We start from the raw sequence: 26,018 nt of genomic DNA on the forward strand, positions 1-26,018 counted from the left end.
CTTTTATTATGCAAAAAGAGTGCATGAAACTATGCTGAAATTTCTTTTGACTTTTCTTGTTTTCCATTATGTATGACTTCACAAAATATTGCAGTTTTATCCAATGATAGCGATACATAAATTCCGAACATTCATAACTACTCAACCGATTGTCTGATACTGTATCCCTCAAATGTCCACTGATGTGTTCTACTAATGTTGCAGCATTCACTCAATCGACATATATATGTTTGGGTTTTATTCCCCTATAAGACAGCTGCACTTCTTCCCATTGGTAGTGTACATGTAACAAGTTGGACATTTTTTTCGTGCTTGATGACTTTGTTGACAAAGGTCTTTTTCATTTAAAGTTTCATTGCAGATAAACTGGTCTCTGAATTCACATCAGAAATGTACTCTGACATCACTCTTGCTGAAACTACTGTCTGTTGGTACTCTGGCCACCTGCCCTCTTTCCTCCATCACATAATGCCCCCCCCCCCCCCAAAAAAAAAAAGACGAAAAAAAAAAGAGCTAAAGAACACATTAAAACACACACACACACACACACACACACACACACACACACACATACACGGATATACAGTCAACCTCATGTACATCCACCTCGCACATGTCAAAATATTGGCTAAGGGTCAAAGAAAATTTTACCAGGATGGTCTTGTATATAAACGTGTGTTCATTCTTTTGCGTCAAAGGATTTTCTCCAGTCCTTTTGAATGCAACCTGGGCAAAGATAACTATAAATACAAAAGTTTTGCATTCCAAACACTTCCACCAAACCTGGTTATACTGTGTGAATCCTTTCACTCCACGTACCTTCAAAAAGTTCTTCGCAATTCTCTTTTTCGTTTTTTCCCCACAGAGAGGGAGTATATTGGTACCCCTGACATCCAACGATTACTCTTTTTGTAACTGTAACTACAGTACACTGAAGAAATCATGACACCATTTTTAGGTTAGATGTGATCAAAGTTTCAGAAGAATTATACAATGCATTCTCTTTAATGTCCTTCCTTGCACTGAAACAACTCTATACACAAGGGATAGCAGAGAATAAGTTTATCTGTTCAAAACACTGGTCCTCTGCATTACATTTCTTTCTATCAAAAACAAGAAAAGGATAAATGATTGATTCCAAAATCAACAAATGAAATCACAGCCATTCTTTCTGTTGCTGCTTAGTAAAGTATCATGTGTTGAGAAACTGGTGCCTTTTACTCGTTACATGTGCAGTTAACCCTCCCACCCCCCTAGCAAACTTCCAGAGCACATAGGTATGCCATGACATAACTCAATGCTACATTCCTCTAAATTGGCCCTTCTAACATCTCAGCACGTAAGGGAAAACTTCTGGTGCATGCAAGATGCTTATGCAGCAAAGCAGCTCTGGATTTGACCGTTGCATTAAGCACAGAGTAAATCATTACATTCATTCTCTGACAAATTACAATCATCCATCTCTGTTTTGTGACGGGAGAAATAAAAATATATTGAAATTCTTTCCCAATGGGAGAATGACCGACACTTCATTTGTTCTACAACAAAATAGAGCACTAGACATTGTCACTGTATCAATACAAACACATTTCTTTGCTTATGAGCTATCTACATTTAGGTATATATCATATACAAATACATGAGAAATATTAAAACATCAATCTTATAATACATATCAGAGCATCAACTGGTTACCTTCAGGAAGTGAAATAACATTTCATGGCTGCATGTACAAATAGAAGCTAACTACATGTAGTAAGATCATAGTTTTGACACTCAAAAGGCGTGTTGACATTTTCAATACAAAAGGTAACCATTTGTACTTATACTCTGTTGGCTACGACGGCAAGTTCAAAACTAATCCTGATGCCTTGCCCTTGTCTCCTTAACAAATGAGGGTGTCATCACTGCGTTATGATCACATTAACTTATTCTTTCATTTCTAGATGGATAGGCAAAGTCCCCATTATGACATTGAAAACAAGAAAATATGGTCTCATGGTGAGAATATGTGTTGATAACAAATGTGTGGTTCCACTAGATGTTCAGCCCCGCCCCCCTTCCTGAAGTTGACAGCACGCACCATGCACATTTATATGAGGAGTACAATACAATTGATATCTGAAGATCTACAAAATTAGATATCAACTAAAGTTAGCATGACTGAAATTTTTCTCATAGTATTAGAAGACATAGCCAATGGCCCGTATCACGTTACAGCATCAAAACTTTCTATAAAAATGTGTTTCTATATTAAAGTGAAATCACAATTTCTTCACAAAACAAGTCTGTGGAACACTTTTAAGATTACTTTTACATGAAGATTACTATCAATGAATCTCATCTTTCATATGTTAAGATACCTTGATAATGTCCTCACCAGCTTTGTTTAAAGTCTTCACAAAGGAAATATAAAAGGAAAGGAATCAAGACTATCCTGAAATAACAAATTGTTAGGAGCATATTGGTGTCTTTCACATGCAACAACAACAAAAGTCTACATATTACTGTTCCTGCAGTGCATGGTTCTTTCCACCTTCCTTGTCGTTTAAGAATAGTTTGATAGAAGAGAGATCAGAACTGCTGATTAGGAAGAAATGTAAGGTCTATACTAATGAATGATGAAATCACTACTTCTTTATACTGGAAACTTTTGGGGTTTTTTTTTGCACTTGGTTACTCTATGTGTATTTGTTGCTCACTATGCACTGTACATGGAAAATGTTGCTAATGCTTGAACTCAAGGATAAACTCATTTCTCCAATGATATGCACATGATTTCTTCAAACGCATCAAAGATGAGTTACTACTAATTCAGTAAGACATGGATGCATATAAATCGTAGGTCCGTACCACGCGTGTCAAACGCATGCCACATATTCCGTATTTCATCACGCCATTCCAAGCCACAGAGTGTATCAGAGACAGAGAGAGAGAGAAGGAGGGTGGGGGATGTTTCATAGATTAGACTGAAAGGTAAACATTTGTTCACTATTTCCAAACTTACTTAAAAAAACACACACACAATGCCATCCATAAACATTATATAAGGGAAATGAGACAAAAGAAATGATCACTGATGAAACCATTAATCCTCTGAAGACTAATCTTGAGTAAACTCAGCAGGTGTATTATGGAAATGTGTATTATAGCAAAATCAATTTGTCCTTAATGGGGTAAGTTCTATATGTATACACTTGGAAGTCATTATCAATATATAATGTACATAAATACTGAAAAACAGTAAAGCATTCTTATAATAAACATTGTTAAAGATTCTGAAATCACTGATTGAAAAAAATAAAAACCAAGATTGTATCTATCCATTTCCAATCGATTAGCAATGAAATGGTTATTTTTGACAAGCATCTTATAGCATGTGAGTATCATCTTAATGTTTTTCTTGAGAAATCTTCACTGGTACAGACCTTTTGAGACACAATATCCTATTTGAAGCTTGAAAAAAGAAAAGTATACTACTAGCAGGATGGAAAGATGGATTAATTGCAGTTTCATTTCTACTTTTGACCGAGCATCAACACTTCGTCAAACTAACATATTTGTGTTTTTATCTCAAGTATTCTTCACATCCATCTCCCGCTCTCTCTCTCTCTCCCTCTTTATCTCATTCTCTTTCTCTGCCTCCTTCTTTTCTGCTTTATGCTACAAGTTACGTACAATTGGACTATTTCCTAACTCATCCCTCCTGGCCAAAGTCTGCAGTGAACTGCAGCTGCTTCTGGAGATCGTCTTCGTTAACAGACGGCTTGGTGTTGTGAAGAGCTCTGGTAAGGTCATTCTGGACAGCAGCAAGAACACAAGCGAGAAAAAAAAATATGAGAAGAGAAAACAAATCGTATTGACAGGAAAACAAAGTAATGTAAGCATGTGAAGCTCAAATCAACCGATTTGCTTTACTGTGACCAATTGCATTCAACCTGCATAATATTGTGAATGTGGAAGTTGTGTCTTGCCCAAAACATGCTCAGTAAATGGTCTCTTTCATGCAACATACACATAGAGAATTTAACAGGATTTTGAAGGCACACACAATTCTTAACTGCATGATGTGACCCATAGAAGTTCAGAACTTGAGACTTTGCAACACTTCATCTTTATCAGAATTCTTTTGTTCTTTGCTTGGTTCATGTTTGTTGGTAAGTTGGTGCTGTTTTATCTCACAGTTTCTTGTCCATCCCTAATTCCAATGCTGATGCAACAAGGAGCACATATATATACTTACAAATGTGACAGCAGGTTCCTTGAGCTTTTCTCCTGGGACATCCATCCATGACATCTCCATGGCTCCCGGGCAGCCGGGGGAACAAGGCTCAAGGAGATCATTCATGATGACACTGGGATCATCTCGTGACGGACCCGAGACCTATCAGGATTTCACAGAGCGGACATGTGACTTAAAAGGAGATTAATTCTTGACCCATCAAAGATGGCTTACAGTTTTCCAGGCGTACAACCCTCAGTTGCCCCCTTTCCCAGAATGAGACTTCAAAAGTACTGGGTGATTGACTCTCGGCAGCAAAATGACCTGGCTTCCCGCAATGTTGTTCTTGCTGAACTAACTTATACCACTCATGCTTATCCCTTACCGTTGAATAGAAGCTTTTAAAAGATACTTCAATTTAGGAACTTTGAAGGTGCCCATTTAAACAAACTGCAATCCTATCATCCTGGGGATGCTACCTGCCAAGTTTCGTGAAAATCAGTCATGGGGTTTTTGAGGGAGGCATCCCCAGATCCATCATGAACAAACATAAAACTGAAGTCACCACTGTATTTATTCATAGCTTAAATTAAGCTCTTTTTACTTTTGGTCCTACAGAAGAATATCTTTAAAAATTCCTTAAATTTGGGTGTTTTTGGTTCCTATACCCCACCCCCAAGAGTGTTGAAACCCAATCATGGGGCTTTCAACAAGAAGCTGAAAGTGTGAAAATTGGGCCCCTCAATTTGTTTGTATTTGTTCAATTTGTTCATATAGGCACAAGCAATGAACAAACCAGAAACTACAATCACCAATGTACATACTGTTCACACTAACTAAGCTCTATAACATCTGTTTCTATAGAAGATTTTATAGATTCCTTGATTTGGGGACTTAAGGGAGTGGGCATGGTATCCATATGAACAAATTGAGATCTTATCATTCCAGGGATGCTTCCTGCCATCATGCTAGATGCTACCTGAAAAGTTTACAAAAGACGGATGCCGGACTATGAATGACTGCAATAGCTCACTTGAGCCTTTGACTCCGGTACACTAAAATACCCGATTACCTCACGTCTTTTTCATCCTCTGTCTCATTCATAATGCATAATTCACCACAGAGACAGCATCTCTCCATCTCAGGGTGCATTTATCGACTCAAGAACTTAATATGAAGTGAGAAACGCATATTAGAAACGCAAATAAAAAAAAAGAAGTACTCTTTCTATTAACACGATTGAGTCAGAAACGCATTTCTGTAGAAATGATAAATGCTAAGTCGTTTTGAAACGTGTTTATATCTCAGACCTACCCATACCAACTACAAATCTCTGTTCCGTGGGTCAAACTGCGCAGTGGAACTGCGCAGTGACAAGACCTTCCTCTCAACTTGCGATAGAAATGATAAATGCAACAACTCAAGAAATGCGAACAGAAAGGTCTTTGAACGCGTCTTTTTATAGTGGGTATTGAAACGTGTGTCACAACATGGGAAAGATGGTAAACACAGCCTCAGGTAGCACTCTGCTCATGGAACAGACCAAACTTACAGATATCAAAACCACTCAGACACCAACTTACCCTTCGGAAGTGCGTTGCACTCTGGACTTTCCTGACAGGCATCATGAGGGCGTCCCGTACTACAATGCTGATGTCTGCACCAGAGTAGCCTTCGGACCTCTCCCCAAGCTCCCTGTATTCCTGCTCTGTCAGAGTAGATGTCGTCTTCCCCATGTGGATCTTGAACATGGTGGTGCGTGCGGGTGCCTCTGGGAGGGGAATGTATATCCTCTTCTCAAATCTACAGAGAAGAACACATAAACTCGACAGAAACAGAGGGTGACTTTTAAACACATTTGAGTATTTCATACTAGAACCACAGCGTTTGAAGCATTCCCATACAAGCCAGTACATATATTATGAAATTGTTACATGACTCATCACACAGGGACGTGCGATACTTCTGATTATACTTGAGGGAGCAATATCTTTTGTTTGGATGCATTCTCGTGCAGAAACATACATTCTATTAGGTGCCATTTCCGATGGCTTTGTGCATGGAAGGAGGCGAGAGTGTCAAAACTTCCTAAAATAAACACCTTCAAATGATGTGTAAGGGGCACACTGTCCTGGTGTGGTGAGGGTCTAGTGGCACGCTGGATTCTCATCACACACCTTTTTAGAAGCACGTCATTTCCTCAATAAGAAAAATAACCTACTGAATGGATCTACTATAGACTGAGCAGCTAAAAAGATATTTGCAGGTTCTTGACTTTGCGCAGTGCAACTGCTTTATCCTCGTATGTTTTCGTGCATTCACAGAAAACACCCACTGCCCAATCCGTTCGAATGTACGGCCAGTACAGAAACTAGTACTTTACACACATACACACACACACACACACACTCATACTAGGGAAGTATCTCTGCAGAAGCCCATGATTCAACATGTTCAGCATATGCAGAGAAAATTGTGAAGATATTTGTATGTTTTATAAAATTCATACAAGCCAAAAGTAGTACAAAATATGTGGAAATTAATGTACTGCAAAATTTGTGTATTTACAATATTGAATAGGACACAACATGGGATCAAACACACTATAAGTTGGGATCCAGAATTTTCCTTATTAGAATAGAATCTCGCTGAATTTGACATTTATTCATAATATGTTCAGCACTATCATGAAATTTAAAATATTAATAATTTTTTACACCATGACTGAGAAAAAAAAAATCTATAAATTTAAGCACAACCATTTTGAAGATCAAACCTATATGAATTTTAAATTCATGCACATACAGCTGTATGAATCCTATGATTTCAGGTTTTCAAATGTACTTTCTGCTTTCCATCTTCTTGGAACAGCGTTACTCATTACAAGTGCCCTGCTAGCTCTTGGCAGCAGTGTGACTTTTAAAGACAGAAAAACTGCATTCCCAAGAGACTGACAACATGTTAGAATCTGGGTAAAACATGAGGAAGGCGCACTTTACCTTCTTCTGATAGCAGCATCCAAACACCAGGGGATATTTGTCGCTCCCAGGACCAGAATCTGATCATTGTCCACACCCACACCTGTTGTAACAAGAGTGGTGAATATCAAAGTTTACAACCAAGACAATACAGAGCAGCAAATACCAAATTGGAGAACAAGCAAAACTGTTCCACATGAAGAGAATCCCATCTACTGTAAAACGAGAGATGTTCACATGCATTTTAATTTCGCAAATTAAAGCGAGTGGTATGCCTCTGCTATAACGAATTATTCTCCCAACAGGTCTACAGAATATCTTGCCAATGTGAGACAATGGTTTCACACGATTGGCAAATAATTACTGATTGGAAATACACCAATTTCCATGGCAATGCTTTGAGACATTTTAAAAATATGGACAAAAATATTAATATCTCAGCATTTTCTCTTGACCTGTGACCCCATGACCCAAATCTTTCCCAACAGAATCACTCTGCAGTAATGTATGTATATACCAAAGTCAATCAAAGTAAAATGTTCAAACAGTGACTGTTACCATATAAAGCATATATAGATTGATTTGATGTCATCCCACACAGAGTTATGAATATGTCCAAAATAAAAAATCGGCTCCAGTGTATCTCTGCGAATCCCTAACAGCCAACAAATACAACATAGGTAACATGTAAAGTTAATGCTCTTTATGTCACACTCACATTACTCTTCTCTCAATTAAAACAGGAAAACTACAAAGATATCAGTATCCAACCATACCTTGCATCTGTACAAGGAACTCTGTCTTGACGCGCCGGGCACTCTCACTCTCATTGTCACTTCTCGAGCTGCAGAGGGAGTCCACCTCATCGATAAAAATTATAGCTGGCTTCTTCAGGCGGGACATGGCAAACAACGACTTGACCATCCTGCAGATAGAGATAGATGGGTGGTGAGGCAAAACATCCACATCACAACTTGAAACAAATAATAGAGATTTCATTGCGCACACAAAATTTTCTTGTTCGTCTGTGGCGTGTCAGTGAGAACGAGATTTAACAACAAGGCAAGTGCCAAATTGTGTCTCGCCCATTCGCGTACAAGGAATTAGTATTTTTCATAACTCCCAGAAGTTAATTGACCTGCTTATGACCTTTGACCTTGTGGTGACCTTCAACACCCCAAGGGACATTTACCATCCAAGTTTGGTCACAAACGGACAAAGGGATCAAAAGTAATGAGCTATAATCGAAATGCGCTATAAAAACTTAACATTGGGCCCTAAAAATTTGTTGACCCCTTTTTGTGACCTTTGACCTTGTGGTAAGCTTCAACTTCCCAAGGGACATCTTCCATCCAAGTTTGATCACAAACGGACAAAGGGATCAAAAGTTATGAGCCATAAACGAAATGCGCCCTAAAAACTTAACATTAGGCCCTAAAAGTTCATTGACCCCTGTCTGTGACCTTTGACCTTGTGGTAACCTTCAACTTCCCAAGAGACATCTACCATTCTACCATCACCCAAGTTTGATTGCCATTGTAGCAACATGTGCTGAGTTACGTGTGATAAGAGTATTGCAAGTAAATTTGAACATATGACCTCAAACGACCTTTGACCTTATCATGTGACCTCTTACGGCACCATAACATGAAGGTACCCCCAGTGCATCCATCACCCAAGTTTGATTGCCATTATAGCAACATGTGTCGAGTTACGTGTGATAAGAGAGTCTTGCAAGTAAACTTTAACGTATGACCTCAAATGACCTTTGACCTTATCCTGTGACCTCCAACGGCACCATAACATGAAGGTACCCCCAGTGCATCTATGACCCAAGTTAGGTTGTAATCCAAGCAACTTATGTGAAGTTATTTGTCAAAAGAGAGTCTTGCAGGTAAACTTTAACATAGAAAAGAGAGTCTTGCACATACTCTTTAATATATATGACCTCAAATGACCTTTGACATCATCACATGACCTCCAACAACACCATAACATGAAGATACCCCTAGTGCTTCTATCACCCAAGTGTGGCTGCCATTGCTGTAACAGTTGCCAACTTATGCATCATAAGAGAGTCTTGCAAGTAAACTTTAACATTTGTGACGGACGACGGACGGACGACGGATGGACGACGGACGGACGCCATTTGGATCCCTTAGTCTCGCCTTCACCTCCGGTGGGCGAGACAAAAAGTGAGACCAGGAGACAGATAGACTGATGAAAAGACGGAGTAACTAGAGATTTGGTGCAAACATCAATAATCAGAAATATTTTTGTTTTAGTTCATCACAAAGGAATCATCGTCAGCGAGGTGACAAGACCTTGTGTCTCAAATTTTGGAGAAAATCCCTTCAATGGATCAAAAATCAGATAATCACTTCAGTGATGTTCTGTCCAAATCCTAGTTGTCTTACCCCAAAAATAAAGCCACCATGGCACGTCAAAGGAAAGACAATCCCATTTGTTACAGTGCTTTTGCTGCCATGTTTGTTTGTTTGTTTTTGCGCTACTGAACATCTGACAATTTTGAGATACGAGATTTTGTCACCCCAACAGCGATATATTTAACAAAACTCACTTTTCACTTTCTCCAAGCCACTTGGACATGAGATCTGAGGAGGAGACGGAGAGGAAGGTAGAGTTGGCTTCAGTGGCAACTGCCTTAGCAAGGTAGGACTTCCCTGTTCCTGGGGGCTGTATGAAAGAAAAATATTCGCAATCACCTATCTGAAAATTACTACAAATACAATAAGAAATGTCATGAAAATTGCAGGCATGTCCTATGGTCAGTACATTTACAAGAGACAATATCTGATAAATTTCACATCAATTTTTGATTCAACAAAGTACTCTATTTGAAAAAAATATCTCCATTTGTCGGTCAGGAGTTACTCCATTTCTGGGAATCAGAATATATCTCATTGTTGAAGGCTCTGAGAAAATTAGACACTTCTCAGAGAATTTGGATGTATTCAATAGCTCAATAGCATAAGGGTATGGGTATTTTGAAGTTTCTTGATAAAATTGTTTTCTAGACAAGTTCATATTTGATTTCCGAGGTGACAGCACAGAAATATTCCCCAATCAAACAATTTTGCAAGAGTTGCTCTCTACAAGCTAAATGGCCATGATTTATCAAAGGGGTTATCTTATTGGCCTGAAGACTAGGTGGCAACCTGGACGTGATTCGAGTCGTGCAAGTCGCGGAGATATCTCCACAACGACTCGGCGATGTCTCCTGGGAACTAGTCTCATCTCCAGGAAGTTGCAAAGGAATTGAACATGTCAAATTTTTCCCACAGCCTTTTTGCAGTCAGTCTCCAGCTGGTTTCAAAGATGTCTCTGCAATGTCTCCTTAGTCACAGACACGTCACATGCACTACTTTTTTTCTGTAACGTCTGTGAGACTTCTCCCTCCTGCACAGAAGTAACATGCGAGCATGTGCCATTAAAGTGTACCAATACCCCGAGTATTATATTTGCTATATTTGTAGAATATACTTGAGACATGCCCTCTGCAAAATATTAGAATTTTTTGTCACTCCTATTTTTATTAATTGGGATTTAAATGTAAATTTGATTGAGTATACATGTTAACAAAAATGACTAAATATACACTACTGTAGTCGATCGCCCAATTCTCTCAATTTGCGCTATCGATAATTTATTCCAAATACGTCTTAAACGATAGTGATATGCAATGCGCTAACCACTAATCCCTAACCGATCAATATGGAACCTTGATATTATTTGCAAAAATCCACCCATATAGTTAGAATGCGCACACTACAGTACCGGCACTTAGGCCAAAAAAAAAAAATTGTTGCATTGGCGTAACATGAGATTTTCAAATAGGGTCGGTCGGGCGGATTTTTTTTTTTTTTTTTTTTTTTTTGCTACCTGCAGCTGCATTTTACGGGTAAAACTCGTGCTCAGCTCAGTAAACAGTTACAACTGCTGCACCGAATGTGCTGTGTTCATCTATTCTACAAATCATTTATGAGGCCGATATTACTGGAATTATACCCCTTCACAGAATTTAAAAATGTTGAAATCCCTATCCTGAATGTTTTCACTTCATATTTTACTATTTTGACTTAGATAAGATAGATGCAAATTGACCCATATGTACGATCTTTTCATCGCACACGGCGATCTCTATTACAGTCCCACATATACAGATTCGTGTAAGTTCTCCACACAAGAAACCTACGGCAAAACTGTGCACAATACATCGCAGTCTGAATGCTACGTATACACTGAATAAATCTTGTTAGAGTACGTGTCCGTGTTGGAAACAGATGACGTAGGCCCTACTGATCAAGGAAGGCTTATGCGAGGCGCTAGATCTCTCCCTCGTACATCCGATATCCCCAGAGCCGTTTCCACTTCCGGGTTTGTGCGATCGCGATCGCAATCAACAAGATATTTGATATTGATAGCAAAAAAAAATAATAAAAAAACATGGGGTCGGCAAAATTTTTAGGGTCGGGCGGGTTACGCCAATGCAACATTTTTTTTTTTTTGCCTTATGGAGTAGAAACTCAAACATGTGGAGCACAAGTGCCAAATTGCTATAGAGTTGTATGTAACTGATTCATCTAAATATGTATACTTTCAGGGGCTTTCACAGGTGAATTATAGCTGTTTTTGTGTATTCTTAGTGTACACAAATTTGATTTCCAGGGTAATGGTTCACTTTAATAAAAGTCTGTGGGGTTGAGGAGGAGGAGGAGGTAACTTGCCCCAAACAGCAGGATTCCCCTCCAAGGCTTTCTCTTCCCAGTGAAGAGATGGGGGAACTTTGTAGGCATGATGACCGCTTCCTTCAGAGCCTCCTTGGCCCCCTCCAGTCCAGCCACATCTGACCACTTCACATTGGGGTTCTCCACAATAGCTCCTGTGGGGGGGGGGGGGGGAAACAATAGGAAAAGTTTCCCATCATTACTTATTTGAGCTTGGAAACGAAGAAAGTGTATAATTCATTAAGTCCCTTTGGGTTCACAGCCATTGATAAAATGAGAAGAAGAAATGCATTGCATTTGGACAAAACATGCTTAAAAATACAGATATCATGGCAGGTAGATGAATATGGCTGAACTATTTTGAAAATAGACATCATCTCACTTATGATGCACAGAATAAAAAAAGAAAATGTGTCATTGTACTCACTCTATTACCACCTTTCATCAAAATGCCATCTTGAGCATGAAAGCTGTTATACTAGTACTGCAGGGGCGGATCCAGGAATTCTATAAAGGGGGGGGGGGGGGTGCAACTAATATTTTTGGTGCCACTTCCGGGTTTCATTTCATTTTTTTCATTTTTATTTCTTTTGTTTTTAACAAAAAATAAAGGGGGGTGTCACAAGTAAGTTGGAAATTGCCATTTATTTTACCCCCTCAGCTTTGTTTGATTTTTCCTCAGCAAAAGATGTTTAAATCGGTTCTTTTTTCTTTTCGCGGCTGACAACCAGCACAGGTGCACCGCATGTTTAAGCTGCGAACACCTGGAACCTACCCCCTTCTAATCTATCCTTTCATGGTGCGTGTTACCACGGCGATATTATGTAAATTAGATGCCGGTATAGGTGTATCACTGATACAGCCCTTTCGGCACTGCAATTTTGTATTAAGATTGTTATGTGTATGCTTTGGAGCCCAAAGGATTATTTTGTAGAGTCAGCGGTAGTTTTCCGTGCCACGCCCCAAGCGTTATGTTGGGCAAGGTATATCAGCAGCCCACGGTATATGTCGAGTCATTATGTTCTTTGCTTTCAGCCCGTTAAGTTGGTTCGTGTTAAGTTCGGAGGTCTCCACGTAAGCAGCCGTCATATTATTTTCACCTTACGCTACCCTGTTCAACATTTATTACAACATTCGCTACAACTTTTGTCCATGTTGTCGCTTACTGGTTTTAGCCAACACCGAGTTTGTTTGTATTGGCTGAGCCTCCGCCTCACATTTTAGTGTGGAGAACTCATCTGTGTATTGGCAGAGCCTCCATCCTATTATGTTAGTGGGAAAACTCGCCTACGGTGGTAAGCCCAATTTATTTTGCATTAATGGTTAAGAAGATTGTGAATTATGTTAAAAAATTAAGTAATTATAATAGAATGATGTTTGTATGTGAATAATAAGATATTATGTGTAATGATGGAAGGTTGATAAATATGATGTAGATGTGATATGGAATTGTAATTATAATTAGTTACACGGACAGAATGACTGTTATGCATGTGTGTGCGTTGTGTGCATAGGAGTTTAATTACAAAATGAATATTATATGGGATGAATTATTTGATAGATATTGGATAACTGTCCTTTATATGGAGTTTTACTTCGGGACTGATGTCACGCTTCATCAGAGCCGTGTCCTCCCGGCAAGCCAGCAGCGTAACCAGTCCTCTTCAACAACCTTATTGTGTCTTAAAGGCCGTCAGCGACACCGTGGATTCGTCGCAAGGCCGCCGGCGTTATTACTGACAGCCAAGTCCGTCATAATTTCATCACAGCACCGACGCAGCAATCATTGTTGTGCACTAGGACCCTCCAGCTCGCGTTTGTTATCTACAACGGGGCCCCAACCGCGAACTCTCAGGTTTCCAAATGTGCTTTGGTGTGACTCCGTATGTTTGCGTGTGTTATTCCCCTTGTCCGTGAGAATTTGAATATTAATGTTTATAATTGTCCCCCTGTATAAGATAGCCCAGAGAGCGTGAATACAATTCGCTATAAATCTTCTATATTTTATTTACTCTGTAATTCAGAATTTGGGCGTGAATACAGTTTGTCACAAGCTTTATATACACCATTTACCCTGTAACTCAGAATTCATTAAGCTTTGATTAAAGTGCTTTAATTTGAAGTTATTTGTCTTAGTCCATTTGTTGTGTTGATCGTCCACAAATAAGTTCTAACCCCTTTTGATTTACTGTCAGCCCGCAACCGGACCGTGACAGGGGGGCGTGAGCCGGTTGCGCCCCACTCTGGATCCGCCACTGTACTGCTTGAATGACAGAATCAACATGCAACAGATAACATCCCCTTTCAAAGCAGCCTTACATGGTAAAGCAGTGTGTTCATCACTACACGATCTCTTAGCTGTGTACATACTGTGGAGATGTTGGCCTTACACGTATACCATGGAGACTATGGCTCTGCACAGACAGCACCTAGCTGTGCTGTGTCAACTTTTTGAACAATTGAAGAACATAATATTCTCCATGTTGTGGTTAGTCTCTGGCATTGCATAGCTCAAATAATGCACTTACCTTCAAGTTGCTTCTCCATCTTTTTTAGTTCAGCATTTTCCTCCTCATCACTGGAACTCTCGCCATTCCCACCTCCTTTGCTTGATTTTCTGCAAAGTTGACAAGTACAGAATCATTTTGATTAGAGAATATAGAAAGGTAAAAGTATAGACATAATTAGCTACATCATAATTTACATTGGAACTGGGTTTACACATTTTCTTTCGTTTCCTTTTTTCCTTTCTTTTAATGCTGGGGGTGGGGATGTTAAAGAAAAATGTGGCTGAAAAAAGGTGCACCGTGTGCTTATGGAGATAATCCTTACTTATTTGATCCAGCGCCCTCCTTGACAGGCTTCTTCTGCTTCTTGTTGAGGAACTCCTTCAGCTGCTCAGCTCTCTCCAGGTAGTCAGTGCACTTGGCCCGAATGCTCTCCTTGGCCTTCTCGCTGCTTGCCTCATCTGAAGGGGAGAAACTTGGCATGTTAGCTTTAAAGGGGCATTCCAGACGATTTTCATAATTTCACATCATATAGTACATAAATCGACAGAGCTCTCCATGTATAGATCAGTGGAATCTATTGTGGCCCTTGAGAAGAGAATTCAATACTCTGAAAATTCTCAAACAAATTACACTGAACAATGCTGATGACAAAGAAGCCTCACATACTTCAGAAATGTACTAGTGTAGCAGTGTAATTCCATTACAATACTGAATGCTTAACAAGTTCACTGTGTAGAACCTATGCATGCCTTCTTCTATTGTTCTGCTTCTTTGAGCCCCAACGCGGGCATTCTTATGGCGAGGCTGCCATGTCATCATCCTTGTTCATTGCAATTTCTTATAAATTTTGAAAACATTCTTATTCCTCATCCCAATCACTATAAGTTCTGAAACTCTGTACTCAGTATAACTGATTTTATAGTTGTTCAAATGTAAAAATCTGAAAATCGCCCGGAGGTCTGCTTTAAAGGTCATTGCCATGACTTCACAGATTATTTAAATTTCTTGGACTCAGTAGTGCAATACATTCACATATCATGTAGATGAGTGATCTACATGTACATGTAGCAGTGTTTTGGTGAAGACTGTCAAGGTTCTCGCCATAGACAGTATATTTTGGCTGAATATGCTCTCAGCTAGTTCAGTTTAGTTGGGTCACAAATATCACTTGCGGTAATGTGCACTCTAATGAGACATGCAATTTTCTGCTCAATCAACATAGTTGCATTGCCAGAGTTTTGAAGGTCAAACTTGACCAAAGCCTTCGACCCCCTGTACTTCAATAATTTGTCCCAAGTCAGTAAAATCCTGTACAAGGTAGCTCTGCAGGCTGGTAAATTTTCATTTGATTCTTCAAATTTCTGCACAAGATGGATTTACAAATTTTACGTAGCTTTGTATTGTAGTTCACATTTTGTTTGCAAAATTCTAATCTGCATCCGAATGCCACGCCAAAACTTACATGTAAGTAACGGCTATTGCATGAATTACATCGCAAGTTTGATTTAAAATATCATCTTATGATCACTTCTGTCATTATTTCTGTCTGTCTTTCTATAGAAAATTCTAAAATTTGAACCTGCCCACTTACCCTTTACCCTTCATCAAATATTGCCTCTATACTACGATGTATGTCTCACACCTGCATTATACACATACAGCCAGATCCACAGTTTGCCACTTACACTTTAGGCTGTGTAGAAAATACTGCACTCCATGCTCATACAGCTTCTGTGCTTCTTCGTAGTTTTTCAGCTTGTCTTGCTCTGTCGCTTTTGTGACGAGGTCAATTGCTTTCTGTTGATCAATAAAATGGTAAGTGGTAGTATACAAATGTATGTATTGGATTCCAAGCACTATGACTGGCTAGACTGTAGCATCATGATTTAACAAACTAAGAATCTGATGATTTCTTTTGGCAGGAGATACACTGAATGGGCCCTCTCCTATAATGGAACAGCAAATCACAATTGACCGACTATTGAGAGTACAATACTTTGCATAGGACATACATTAATCAAGGTTTGAATCAAAGTATGTTTGTTCATGTATAATGTATATCATGGTTTGATATGACAGGCACATGTCATCAAAGGACATGACCATAACAGATAAAGCATATACTGTATCACACAATTCACACAAATTAAGAATTTGAATTTTCTTTTAAAACTGGATCAGTATGGAAAATTTTGATCAATCAGGTGAGCAATGTTTCATCAAATCCTATGATGTAAAAGTTGTAAAAATCACTAACCAGAAAAGATTCCTGGGCATTGGTCCCTTTATAATCATATGTTTCATGCATCATGGTCTCAATAAAATTACATCCATATAGGATGGTGTTGTAGTGAGGGCCCTGCCACATCTAATCCAGTCTAGGCCACAGAATGGATTCTGTGGCCCGGACCTTATCAAATCACTCCCTGAGCAATTGCAACTTGCAGACTGTTTCCGTTCCAGTTACAATGTACCAAAGAACAGTGCATGTTTGGTACGAGCAGTCACATTGAAATATATATTGCAGTAAAACAGATTCATTTACACAGTTTTGTCCACTGTGGCCCATTCTGCAGCCTGAACTGTATTAGGTGTGCTGGCACCTTGAGTTGCACCTATATTACCAAATCTTGAACTAACATTACAAAAAAAGCCAAGCAGACTGGAGTTTGTTATTGCATGGTTAGCCATGACATTTCGTATATTGATGTCTCTTTTAAGAAAATATGAAATGGCAAACATTCATATAAAAATATAATGCAGATATGCAGTCTTCTAATACCAAAATCAGCTTTTCACACAGTGTCAGTAGCTCAGCAGAGTGATCTAAACTAAGTTTTCCTTTCACAAACTTCTCGCAGGCATTTCATTAAGACCAAGTGTTTTGTTAGTGATTTTCACTGACGAAGTTATTTGCCCTCAGCCAACCAGATGCAAGGATTTCAGTAGCTTGAAATCATTGCCAGTGACTGATATTGTAAGTTTCACGAAACACTGCACCGCCTACTAATACTGGTCCATAATACCACTGTACAGGAGGTAAATGTACAACATGTACATGTATGTTGTGTTATAACCCCGGGGCGCTCCTTGTACACAGTTATACTGTGGAAGATGAATGCCGAACGCTCTGCGTTCTGCATTCGGGCTGTGTTTTCGCAGTTAGTCGTGCAGAGACTCCAACTCTCCCGCTTTCGATGGGAGATCTCCCGCCGAAAGCCCATTTTTGCAAAATCTCCCGTTCTCTCGCTTGAAATTTAATTTCTCCCACCCTGGCTCTGTGTCTCCCGTTAGAAAGGATTTCTTACTTAGTGCCATTGTACAGGTATGTTGGCAAATAAGCCTTAGATAGCACGAGAGAGTATCTTGAGAACCCTAGAGCTTCCAGGGCCCTGGACCCCGGCTGCAAAAAACTTTGCGCTTCGCGCACATCAAGTTGGAGTCTCCCGTTTGCTAGGGGTTTCAGGCGGGAGAATATCCCGATCAGAAGGTGCTTGCGGTTGGAGTGTTATATTACCAAGAGGTGCAGTGTGCAGTGTCTGGGATCTTTTTCTTTAGGTCTCCAAAAAACATTTTTGTGCACATCTTTTCTGCAAAACTGGACCAGTGGCAATGCTCACAAGTCACAAGGCAGGTAGCCAAGTAAGCTCACCGCCTGCAACCACAGAGCTGAGCCTCTACTGGAGAAATTGAAGTGTACAGACCAACAACAACAGAAGACTCCATGCTTCCTTCATCCTCTCTTCATGCAATCGCTATGCAAGCAAGTATTCAGTTGTTATGAGAACTTGTTCTTTGGGTGATTTTTATCATGAGACAAACTATTCACCCAGTCCTGGAATATGGAAGCATAATCTGGGATCCCTTCACCCAGGCACACATCATGAAACTGGAAATGATCCAGAGAAGGTATGCATGCTTTGTCTGCAATGACCATCACAGAACAAGCAGTGTCACAGCCATGCTTCAGAAACTTCAATGGCCATCCTTGCAAGAAAGAAGAGCACAGGCAAAGGTTGCAATGATGTTCTGCATTAGGAACTCCATGATATCCATTCCCACATCAGTTCTGACCCCATCGCTACCTCATTCAAACAGGGGCCACGACCAGAAACTCCAAGTACCATTTGCAAGAAAGAAAGCTTCTTCCCAGATGCAACCAGGCTTTGGAACTCATTACCCCAGGCCACCGTCTCCTGTACCTCTCTGTCAAGCTTTAAGAGAGAGGTACTCAAGACCCAGCTCCGTTAAGACACGGATACCTGTTTTTTTTTAGTCGCACATAGTTCCATGTAGATTTTTCTTAATCCAGACACTGTACATATGTCTGCACAGCACAACAGTACAAAAATACACCTGACGGTGGCCTGTACTTATAGTGAAGAAGAAGAAGAAGGAGTCTCTGGTCGTGTTAGTGTTACATTTGTGAAGCAATTTAATCACAAACATTGAAACTCCAAACTCACAAGCATGGCCATGGACAATCTGGGGGTGCTACTACGAGTGAATGTGGCAGGCTAACCCCGGGGCGCTCCTTGACCTTAAGTGCACACTGTAGGCCAAACGATTCGCGTTGGGGCTGGTCGCAGTTTAATAGTGGCAGGCCTAGAGTAAAAGTCCTGGTTCGAAGCCGCATAAGGGTTTTTCCACTCTGAAACGCAAACTTGGTAATTGCTTTAACCAAGGTTATAACACTTACCAATTTATAATATTGTCAAAATCGCAAGACCAATGTCCATCGCGATAGTAAAAAATGACCACGACCGCGATCCGGTACAGCGTCTGCCAGTTCGCAACCGTGGTAGTCAGGTTCGCGGCCTGATGTACAATTTCTATGCGATACGTGCGTGCTCTGCGATCTTCTGCTGAACGCCTTCATTTGGCTCGCGAACGTTGCGAAAGCACATGAAAAGGGCTCGCCTGCTTGCACTGACCGCGAACAGGCATGGCGGTGTTTAATTTTGTTGTCTTTCTCATGTTTTTCCTATTTTTTTGATCGTAACATCCACTTCCAGAAAAAAATGGCGGCCCACATCGACTCGCAAAAGTTCTATTTCTACATGAGGACATGTATTCAAAATCCATGAACATCGGGAAAATGACAAAAAAATCCAGTTTCTTAGACCCCTTGTTCCTTAATTGTGATGTTAAAAAGTACCAAAAATGAAATTTTGGATGCGAGATGTAGTCATTTAGGTAGAATATTTCACTTTGAAGATTTTGTCCAAGTCATTGGTTGATTTTTGTAGATTAGCAGTGTGTTAGTGAATGTGTGGTATACATGAATAGAGTGTGTCGCTGTGTTCAACATGCATTTACCTAGGCCTATGTTGTAACTTGTAGTGGCCGCGAACCGGTGCCTGGCCGCGAACTGGGACATAGGTTAGATCTACTCATGTAGGCCAAAGCAAGGATTTATCAGTCATCACATAGGTCCTATACTACAGTTGGAACTAAACAGTTATCTTAATTGTAGTTTTCAACAGCAAAATCAGCCTAATGATCATGATGATGGTAACATAAACCCTCTAACGTACAAAGTAATACCCCTTTCCCGCTGAAGGAAATCTTCCCCGGGTGCCCCTGGGGGCACCCGGGTAACCCCGCAGGGTGAAAGGAAACTCAGTTGAAACCTAGGGGAAGCCTAGGTGAAACACCGATTAAATTTTGGGCAATTTTTACCCTAGAAGCGTCCTGGGTAAACACCAATAGTTCACGGGGAAACAACCGGTGGTTCACCGAGGAACGCCCAGTGTGAAAGGTTGTCTCGGTAAAACACCAGGGAAAATATGCAAATTATGTCAAAGGTCATGTTTTGTTTCTGGTCATGCACACGTTTTTCGCTAGCTATCGCACTCTCCCAAATTAATCCACACGTAATTCGTGTATACCCATGTAAATACACACACGACTACAGTAGTACATGATGTATGTCGTTCGTGTGACTTTCACAGCCGCGACGGCATTGTTGTACAGTATTGCATCTTGGTGTTGTATCGTCTACGCATATAAAATAAACTGAGCTGATTAGTTAGAGTGTACTCGAGTTGCCGTGTCTTCTTCTTCTTTGATTCCTCTTCCAGTCTGGTACGCTGATGAGTCTCATCCATCTTTGTACTCGACTATACTGCTGCGATTGCAACATCACTCGGTTTCTGAACAGTCCGAGTTGATTCAGAAGCATCAGTGACACAATGATAGCAAATTCCACTCTATTTTTTTCTTTTTTTGTATACAATAATGAGCTGCAAATGTCGCGAATTTCAACACTGTGAGCAATGAAATGAAGGCCCTCCGAAAATGTGAATTACGATCGATAGAGGTGATATCATAGAGAAATTACGAGTACGAACCACTACGCACTGTAGTACAGTATCCACCAGACCATGCTCAAATTAGCGAGCGAATCGCGCCATTATTACACACTTCAGCTGGGATCGGCCGCGGTGCGAGCAGAAAACACATCTAGGGGAAAGTTGCATAACAAAATTCACCGAGAGCAGTGTCGTAGGTGTGAAACGACGGCAGTGAAAATTTCACCGGGAGGTTTCCCAGTGAATTCACCGGGGAATCCAACGGTGGTTCACCGAGAGGGGCAGCGGGAAAGGAGTATTAGACCTCCTAACAAGTTAGGTCTAGACTAACTGCGACCAGCAGCCCCATACGCATACCATTGATTACGCTATACGTATGGGGCTGCTGGTCGCAGTTTAGTAGGTCTAACGGCAAAATCGTGAAATAGGCCCCACCGCAGTGCGCGTGCACCCGTGCGTTAGCAAGCAAGGGTAGGTCCTAGGGTTAGGGTTAGGGTTTAGGGTTAGGTAGGGTTGTATTTATGGTTAAATTGGCCGTTAAATTAGTCGAGGGACATTAGGCCAGGTAAAAAAAGAAACCAGTTTCTCGTCCTCGCGCGCATCGATTTTGGCCGCCGCATCAATTTTTTTACTATTTACTATTTTCAAAATGGCACTGAAAATACCAAGAAATTCATAATTCTCGTCCCAGCCCGCTCCCCGCCCGCATCGATTTTCAGTTGCCGCATCGACTTTTTTGATATTTACTATTTTTTCGGCCGCCGAAAAAAAAAAAAAATGACAATTCACCTACCAATCGTGATGTCTCATTTCTAATTACGCCTTGCGTCCTCTATTTAGCTGGATCGAGTACAGCTGTAGCTTCTGTAGTGCGTATGTAATAACGCATGCATTTCACACTGCGAGCTCGGCAAGAAGGAATGACCCACAAAGCAGTCGAACTGTAGTTGGATGGGCGCGCGGGCCTGGGCTGTGATGTACAGCGCACTCGGTACGTCGTGAACGCGATAGCGGCAACATTTTTTGCGAACAATTGCTGATATTCCTCGCATATTTTGCGCATTGTTCGTATTTTCCCCATTTCTCATATTTTAAGCGGATGAATTGTACTGTACAAATGCTTGTGAGGATTGTATTGAGTTTGTATACATTTTCATGTCATTGTGACTATGTGCATGTGTGTGCAGTGTCGGAAGGTACGGTGCCAGTGCAGTGGCCGTGCCGGCCGCGTATCTGCACGTAGCTGTCAGGGTCCCCATCCCCCTGGTCTGTCGGCTGCCTGCACGCACGCATGAACACATTCGAATGTGTAGAGGCCCAAACACTCTGCTCTGCTCTGTAACGTTGCATCTGACGGCGATGTATTGTTCTATTTTGAAGAGAAAATGAATGCGCTTTTCCAGCAAATGTAGAATTAATAAATGGGTGTATCTACAAAATGAATAACTTTCCCACGGATTCTGGTTTGTCTCGTATTTCTGCGGGATACTTTTCTTTACGATGTAAATTCACGGACACGGCCGTGAGTCGTATCACCTGTAGTGTGATACAATCATTCATCATCAAAATGATGAGTGATTATCAAATGTCTTTTTAGAACATAAAAAACAGCTTCAAATGTTTAATGCTATAATGCCACATCAGTAACATTTTGACATCCATCTGCAATTGTACCAGCCAGTTTCCAGTTGAATGTGCTACAATTGTGCTGTGAAGAGATGCAGATACATACCAGCTGTGTGGACACAAAAAGTCATAAACACCAATGATAAATAAAGCAGTGTTTTGAATATCATGGAATTTATTTCAGTCGTACATTTGTTGATAGAATGTTTTATACCTGTTTCAATTAATAGCACAATACGTCAAATTGCAAGTACACTGGTATCAGAAATGCCATTACAACACTAAATACCAGTATTAAGATGGTCATTTTCCCTTGACATCTGTAGTGGAAAGAAAAAGCAAATGTATTTCTGCATGCATGAAGTTTCATTTCAAGTATGGTACATGTTATATCTATTTGTTTGAAAATGCACAGAGTGCAGGCAAGACATACACTCGGGACCTGGTCTCTCATAACACAGCTACCAGAGTGATATTTCATTTCATAAATTGGATATAGAAAATAGTAAAGCCCTCTCTCGTTACCTTTCTCAGAATTACCGGACGAGAAACACATATTACTTTCATTTTGACAATCCTCGAAAAAATAGTAAGATATCAAATAGTAAGGACCTCCCTCATTGCCTTGCTCAAAAAACCCGGACGAGAAACTACTTTCTTTTTTTACTTGGCCTTAGGGAGTCCTTCCGAGAAGAAAGGGAGGACAAAAGATGCTATGCTGTGGAAATCGGCCCCACCGCTGTATCAATTTCGCGTAAACACCCTTTGGTGCTTGGTGGGGCCGCATTCACGAGTATTATACTGTGGAAGGAAGCCCCACCGCCGTGCTTACCTACCGATGAACGCCACACGGTGGGGCTAAATTCCACGAGCCGCCGTAGTATTAGTACGGACACGCAGTGGTGGGGCTTATTTCACGAGTATGCCGGTCTAACGATAACGTTAGACTTAATGTCTTAACTGTTACTATTCCTGACTCTAACCTGTTTTTAATGTGGTATTTTGTTTTCTTTTAAAATGCCTTCTCCTGTAGACACACTAGTAGAAGTTCTAGGCACCTACACTTTTGTCATTTGTACAGACTCTGATTTGATTTGACTCTGATTTGAAAGGCATAAATACTTACTTGCATCGCAGCCATCTTGCTGGTTTGAAGGTGGCCTTACTTGCTTTACTATCTGCCTTGCCTGTAGAATGAAGGGTGTCAGCTCAAACGAGTCCCAACCACAAAAACAAATGTTTTTAGTCAGACTTTCTAGGTTCTACACACACACACCGGCGCGACAGGAGAACTGCGGACTCTACATCCCCTCATTGAGCTGTTAGTGTTGAGTCACACGCAAATTCGTCAAACACGTTCCAACTTTACACCAGCGTCCAGACAGTCAGACACCAGCTAGGCTCACAATTTTCTGTAGACAGCGATGATAAAGTTAAAATATGAGATATAGGACCATACATAAACCAGGATTCTAGATGACTCCCGGTAAATTACACCGCTTGTGATATGTGAGCCACAACCAACTGGTTGATACAGATCGGTCGGGCGGAGAATGTGCGTATTATGCTGCTGGGTAAAGATTTCCGTATTGCAAGCCAGTCGCGTACACATTACACACCATCAAAAAAGAGGTTCTCATATAAGAACCTCTTTGCACACCATACACTGTACCACCGTAAAGTGACAACGATGACTCCATCGGTCAAAATAGACCGATTCGGGTTCGTTGAGGGCAGCAGACAATTTGTGTAAGAGTTCTGTGGGCGCAGCCATGAGCTCATTTTGCGGTGTCCCAGCCAACCCCCTCCTCTCCCCCACCCCCCCGGGCAGCATGTTTATCGCGCACTTCTATCAAATCAGATGGGTTGGATTCTCAAAGTAAAGAATACTCTTGATAGCTTAGGCCTTTCTGACGTGTGGAAGAGTCAAGCAAGTAATCTATCTTTATCTTCATTCAAAAGAATAATAGATACAAAAATTAAAGATATGAGTCAACAGGAGTGGCACAGTGATGTTGAGTTAAACAATCAATGCACTATTTATAGAATTTTTAAGCAGCAATTATGCTTTGAAAAGTATCTGATTCGTCTTACTGAAAATAATAGGAAATCTTTAACACGTTTTCGTTGCCTTAATCATAAGCTTCTAATAGTGTCTGGACATTACAAAGACATTCCAAGAATTGAACGTTTGTGTACCTATTGTTCTAAAAATGATATTGGTGATGAATTTCATTACTTGTTTGTATGTCCCTTCTTTAAGACAGAACGTAAAAGATTTCTCGAAAAGTATTATAGGAAGTATCCTAACACATTTAAATATGATCAATTGTTCAATTCCACTAAGAAAAAGACTTTGTCAAACATTTCGAGGTTTTGTAAGGTAATAATGTCCTTTTTTAGTTAGTTAGTGCACTTTATTATTTCGTTTGATTTAGTTTATTTTATATACCCTTTGCGTGATTATTTGCATCAGGCAGTGCCTGCATTGTTCGTAATTCATGTGATAGATTTACATTTGTATAGTATATTATTTATAACATACTTTTATGCAAATTTTATTTGAAAAGTATGTTGATATCTTGTATATATTTGTATTATACATGTATATATGTTAATTCTTATTTGAAATTTTTCTATTTTGTGTATTTTCAATTGACATTGTACTCCCATACCCCATGAGGGTCGTTGAGTAATAAATCAAACTTCAAACTTCAAACTTCAAAACTTCAAACTTCAAACTTCAAGCGCATTTAGCAAGCATTCGCGCACTCAGTACGAGACGCCCATTGGCTAAAACAACTATGCATCAGTTTTTCATTCCGTGCGCGTGAGAAGGGTGGGGAGAGGGGAGGGGGGTCGGCTGAGACACCGCAGTAATGGCGCTGCCCATGCCAAAAATACACATAGCGCGTCACAGAATCGGTCTATAAGATTCACGACATCCATATCCATCCCATGGAGCTGTATTTGCCCCGTACTAGAGTGAGGACTCGTCATACGCGCGCATGTTAAAGTGAAAACAAAGTTCTGGTAAGGGCTTGAAAACCCGTCTTAGTGTGGGGGGGGGGGGGGCGCAAGGGATTTTTGGTTCAAATTTTTCCAAAAGCACCAAAATTTGGCACACATGTATGGTCAATATTCCAGGAATGCCAGCCTTAGAAATAGAATTGCAGTTGTCGATGGCTGAAAAAAGGCGTATTTCTTGTGAAGGGCGCCCTCCGGCATATTTTCAAAATTCAATATGGCTGCCAGTCCATAACAAAAAACCTTTAAAGTGTTACAATAATTTGAAAAGTCAGCTTTGGAGGTTTTATGGGTCAAGGAATTTGATTCTGAAGTTGTTTTTATGGTCTGATGTCAACTTTTCCTTATAAAGTCTCCCTAAAGGGCATTTGGGGTCAAACCATTACATTCACAATAGGTAATTTAGAAAATGGCTTGCCTATAGTCAATATAGGAGGAATGCCAGCCCTGCTAATAGAATTGCAGTTGTTGAGGGCTGTGGAAGAGGGAGAGGTGGGCTTTCTCACGAGTAACATCAATATATCTGCTTTCGTGTTAAGATTTCAAACACTAGGCATACACTCATGAATTATAATAAGAACCCCTTTGTGAGA

At 40.3% G+C, this 26,018-nt stretch overlaps 1 protein-coding gene across 1 annotated transcript; it reads right to left on the minus strand.

The window, feature by feature from the left end:
* Nucleotides 1–969: 969 nt before the first annotated feature.
* LOC140232483 (vacuolar protein sorting-associated protein 4B-like) lies at nucleotides 970–23,948 on the minus strand. The gene is made up of 11 exons (XM_072312578.1): nucleotides 23,525–23,948; nucleotides 16,144–16,255; nucleotides 14,781–14,916; nucleotides 14,477–14,565; nucleotides 11,949–12,103; nucleotides 9,782–9,897; nucleotides 7,977–8,125; nucleotides 7,222–7,303; nucleotides 5,806–6,025; nucleotides 4,244–4,384; nucleotides 970–3,799 (listed from the first exon to the last, which is right to left on the minus strand). The coding sequence occupies exons 1-11, from the start codon at nucleotides 23,537–23,539 to the stop codon at nucleotides 3,698–3,700; spliced, it is 1,317 nt and encodes a 438-aa protein (XP_072168679.1). The 5' UTR covers nucleotides 23,540–23,948; the 3' UTR covers nucleotides 970–3,697.
* Nucleotides 23,949–26,018: the final 2,070 nt, after the last annotated feature.

This window comes from Diadema setosum, chromosome 9, assembly GCF_964275005.1.
Source record: "Diadema setosum chromosome 9, eeDiaSeto1, whole genome shotgun sequence".
NCBI lineage: Eukaryota > Metazoa > Echinodermata > Echinoidea > Diadematoida > Diadematidae > Diadema > Diadema setosum.

Excerpts from the sequence above, each read along its gene's own strand:
- LOC140232483 (XM_072312578.1), bottom strand. Across the intron at positions 14,566-14,780 it reads GAGGGCGCTGGATCAAATAA|AAAATCAAGCAAAGGAGGTG; the intron begins GTAAGGATTATC and ends TCAACTTTGCAG. Across the intron at positions 6,026-7,221 it reads GATGCTGCTATCAGAAGAAG|ATTTGAGAAGAGGATATACA; the intron begins GTAAAGTGCGCC and ends TCTTCTCTGTAG.